This window comes from Saccostrea cucullata, unplaced genomic scaffold (genome assembly GCF_032062105.1).
Source record: "Saccostrea cucullata isolate Sc308-1 unplaced genomic scaffold, CSIRO_AGI_Scuc_v1 ctg14115, whole genome shotgun sequence".
NCBI lineage: Eukaryota > Metazoa > Mollusca > Bivalvia > Ostreida > Ostreidae > Saccostrea > Saccostrea cuccullata.
The window spans coordinates 12,515-16,563 of NW_026920048.1; the positions used below are offsets into that span (position 1 = coordinate 12,515).

At 32.8% G+C, this 4,049-nt stretch overlaps 1 protein-coding gene across 1 annotated transcript; it reads left to right on the forward strand.

Moving 5' to 3' along the window:
• Window positions 1-1,188: 1,188 nt before the first annotated feature.
• Window positions 1,189-2,865, forward strand: LOC134242269 (AT-rich interactive domain-containing protein 4B-like; the record flags this gene model as incomplete). The annotated part of the gene is made up of 4 exons (XM_062724361.1): window positions 1,189-1,274; window positions 1,647-1,802; window positions 2,306-2,403; window positions 2,596-2,865. Coding segments are annotated over 4 exons (536 nt in total), but the record flags the coding sequence as incomplete, so codon positions are not given.
• Window positions 2,866-4,049: the final 1,184 nt, after the last annotated feature.

The window sequence follows — 4,049 nt, forward strand, 5'->3', positions numbered from 1 at the left end:
AGCTACTATTTATATTTTTCATAACCTTAAAGCTTAATTAGAAAATTACACTTTAGTTACTCATGAAAAAAGTAAAGTCTAGAATAGATACATTAAGTTACACTTAATTTAGCAATCTTCATTGAAATTACAGTGAAACTTGTCTCTTTTGGATCTTGTATAATCCAGAATCTTGTCTAAAACAGTGTAAATCAATTGCTTAAAATGCAAACTGGTGAATGTTGTCTAAATTCTGGACAGTTTATTTGGAATCAGCAGGGTTGGAAATTACAGCCCGCCCGACCGCCCGAGACGGTCTGTTTCTCAGGCGGACGGGTACAAAACTGCAGTTGACAGCCCGGTGGTCGGGCTAATTTTAATAGCCAGATCTTAAATTTATACCGAGAATTTCTATATTTACTTTATTAACAAAAATCTACAGACTATGTGGTGTATCTCACTAATTTATAAACCTGTCTGGTTTTATTACTGCTGAATTAAGTGAAGCTGCAGGGCACCTGTTTTGCCACTGCATCGAATACTCTGTCGGAACTCCTCTAGATTTTACACTGGGGTGTATGAAAAAGTCCATGGTTACTTATGCAAAACAGCTGGGCAGCTATCGATGTCTTGCCAAAGATGATTGTGTGAAATGATTTTAGATCTTTTTATCGTCAAATAATTTATTCATGCTGTACTGCATGTGCATACAGACATATTTTAACTATTTAATTGTCGAGTTTTTAACCATCTAAGAAATTATACGTCTAATAATCATAAGTAGTTCAATCAGCATGCAGTTAAGTCTGAGATATATTTAAGTGCATCATTTTTTTTTTTTAGAAAAAGAATTTAAAATTGAAAACGAATTTTGAAGAGAACAAAATTATGTTAGTTGTGCAAAAAATTAATTAAAATATGCATCCCCTGGTTTATGATCAGATATGGTTTCAAATGTTGTGTAAAATGTGAAAAATTCCAAGGGGCTGTAAGTCCTGTGTTACAAATGTAAATATAAGCTTTATTTATAGTAAATTCATAATGATGAGCATTCTTATCAGGACTGGTAGATTTCGAGCAGGACTGGTAACTTTTAAAATGTAGCCAGCCCTGTGGCTGGCTGCAATTTTCAGTAAATTTCCAACCCTGGAATCAGTGGTATAGATCTGGATTATGCAAGTTTTACTGTACTTGTGTCTGTCTTTACAGAGAGTGTCTTTAACTTTGATGACCTGGAGATGAAAAGTTCAATGTTAAATCAAAGTAAAGAAGAGAGATTTACCATTAATGTTCAGGTAGAGAATCTGTTACATTTACTATTAATGTGTAGGTAGAAATTGAATCTATTTTAGCTTAGACACCGTAAAATTTGAAAATTGGATGTACACCTTGTTCTTTTTAGTTTTTTAAACTAAAAAATAACCATTTTTTCCCCATCAAATCATAACTTAATTTGATGTCTTTTATGAAATATTATATTAATTAAATTGTTTTGAACCAATTTTGATTTATTTGGAATTTAAATGCATGACTATGTGTATTTTCCACATTTTTGTATCTTTTGTCTATATTTATTCATAATACCAGAATTTTAGAAAATCTTGTGTATATTGGTAAAATTAGTCAGTAAATCTGTTAATTGTAAATCTTGCATTTTCCTATTTCAGCAATATAAGAGAAACGAGAAAGCATTTGAGCATGATCTGCATAGATTTATGTTGAGGAACGGCCTGACAGTTAAGAAGACAGTGATTTGGAGCAACACGCCTGTCGGTCTGTTCCAACTCTTCATGGCTGTACACGACAGAGGGGGGTATGAAAAGGTGAGTGGTTAAATAAAGCTCATATCTACAGTCAAACCTCATTATCTCACAATCAAACTCAACTGGACTGAGCAGATATCCAACAATTCAAGATGCCAAGCGTAAATTACTTGAAGAATAAGGCATTGAGAATTCAAAATTACTTTAAAAGACAGCCATGGTATATTGGAGATATCAGTGTATATAATACCTAAGTTTATCTGTAATTTTATTTTTAGAGATGCTTAAAAATCAATAATAATTCTGAAAGGCATGATTTGCATCAGGATGTTAATTTTATAACAGAAATGTTTGGTTTAAAAGGAACTCAATATGTTACTGTTTCTTTGAATGGATTGAAATTTCAGAAAAAGGATAGATTAATTTTAGGGAACAAAGTTTTACAGGAATGCACAATGATGAGTTCCTATTGAGCTAAATACATGTGATTAACCTTTGAATCTAGAACATAATCATTTGAATTAACAGAATCTATTTCTTAAAGCATTTCTTTTTCCACCTAGGTTTGTGTTAATATGCAGTGGTCATCAGTATACAGAGAGGTGACTGATTCAGCAGCCAAAGGGCAGTGTGGTTATAGAGCCAAGTTGTTCTACCAAAAGTAAGTGTCTAGTGATAACTTAAAAAATCAACATTGCAGAGCTAGCTGAATATCATATTCCTGACCTTGAAATCCTTGTTCAGTTTAAAGTTTACCTGTTGCTTTGAAGCGAAAAAAAGACTTTTCAGGTGTTGGAAAGGATCAGTCATCACCTTAATAAATATTTTTTCAAATGCACTATAAATATTGTAGGAACATTTACCCCTATGAACTGTACATAAAAGGTAAGGCTTACCAGGAAGTGATTAGAAGTATAAAAGGAGGCTGGAGGATTGGGGAGACGAAGAAAAAATCTGTCAAGTCTGACGAGGCAGAGGAGAGTGTACAGATAGGACTGGAGAAGTTAAATCAGTATGATAAGGAATCCAAGCAAAGTAAGTCACATTGAATAGATCAGACAAGCTAAATCAGTATGATAAGGAATCCAAGCAAAGTAAGTCACACTGAATAGATCAGACAAGTTAAATCAGTATGATAAAGAATCCAAGCAAAGTAAGTCACATTGAATAGATCAGACAAGTTAAATCAGTATGATAAAGAATCCAAGCAAAGTAAGTCACATTGAATAGATCAGACAAGCTAAATCAGTATGATAAAGAATCCAAGCAAAGTAAGTCATACTGAATAGATCAGACAAGTTAAATCAGCATGATAAAGAATCCAAACAAAGTAAGCCACACTGAATAGATCAGACAAGTTAAATCAGCATGATAAAGAATCCAAACAAAGTAAGCCACACTGAATAGATCAGACAAGTTAAATCAGCATGATAAAGAATCCAAACAAAGTAAGCCACACTGAATAGATCAGACAAGTTAAATCAGCATGATAAAGAATCCAAACAAAGTAAGCCACACTGAATAGATCAGACAAGTTAAATCAGCATGATAAAGAATCCAAACAAAGTAAGCCACACTGAATAGATCAGACAAGTTAAATCAGCATGATAAAGAATCCAAACAAAGTAAGCCACACTGAATAGATCAGACAAGTTAAATCAGCATGATAAAGAATCCAAACAAAGTAAGCCACACTGAATAGATCAGACAAGTTAAATCAGCATGATAAAGAATCCAAACAAAGTAAGCCACACTGAATAGATCAGACAAGTTAAATCAGCATGATAAAGAATCCAAACAAAGTAAGCCACACTGAATAGATCAGACAAGTTAAATCAGCATGATAAAGAATCCAAACAAAGTAAGCCACACTGAATAGATCAGACAAGTTAAATCAGCATGATAAAGAATCCAAACAAAGTAAGCCACACTGAATAGATCAGACAAGTTAAATCAGCATGATAAAGAATCCAAACAAAGTAAGCCACACTGAATAGATCAGACAAGTTAAATCAGCATGATAAAGAATCCAAACAAAGTAAGCCACACTGAATAGATCAGACAAGTTAAATCAGCATGATAAAGAATCCAAACAAAGTAAGCCACACTGAATAGATCAGACAAGTTAAGATCAGAAGAAAGGTTTGCAATGATCAGGAGTGAGTGATAGTACATGTATCAAAAAAACCAGGAACTGTTTATCATATAAAAAATATAATATAAAAACTACAATTTGCTTTTGAAGTGTTAATTTAACATACTTTTTGAAAATTTTTATGATCTGATTTCATATGCATATAAGGGACA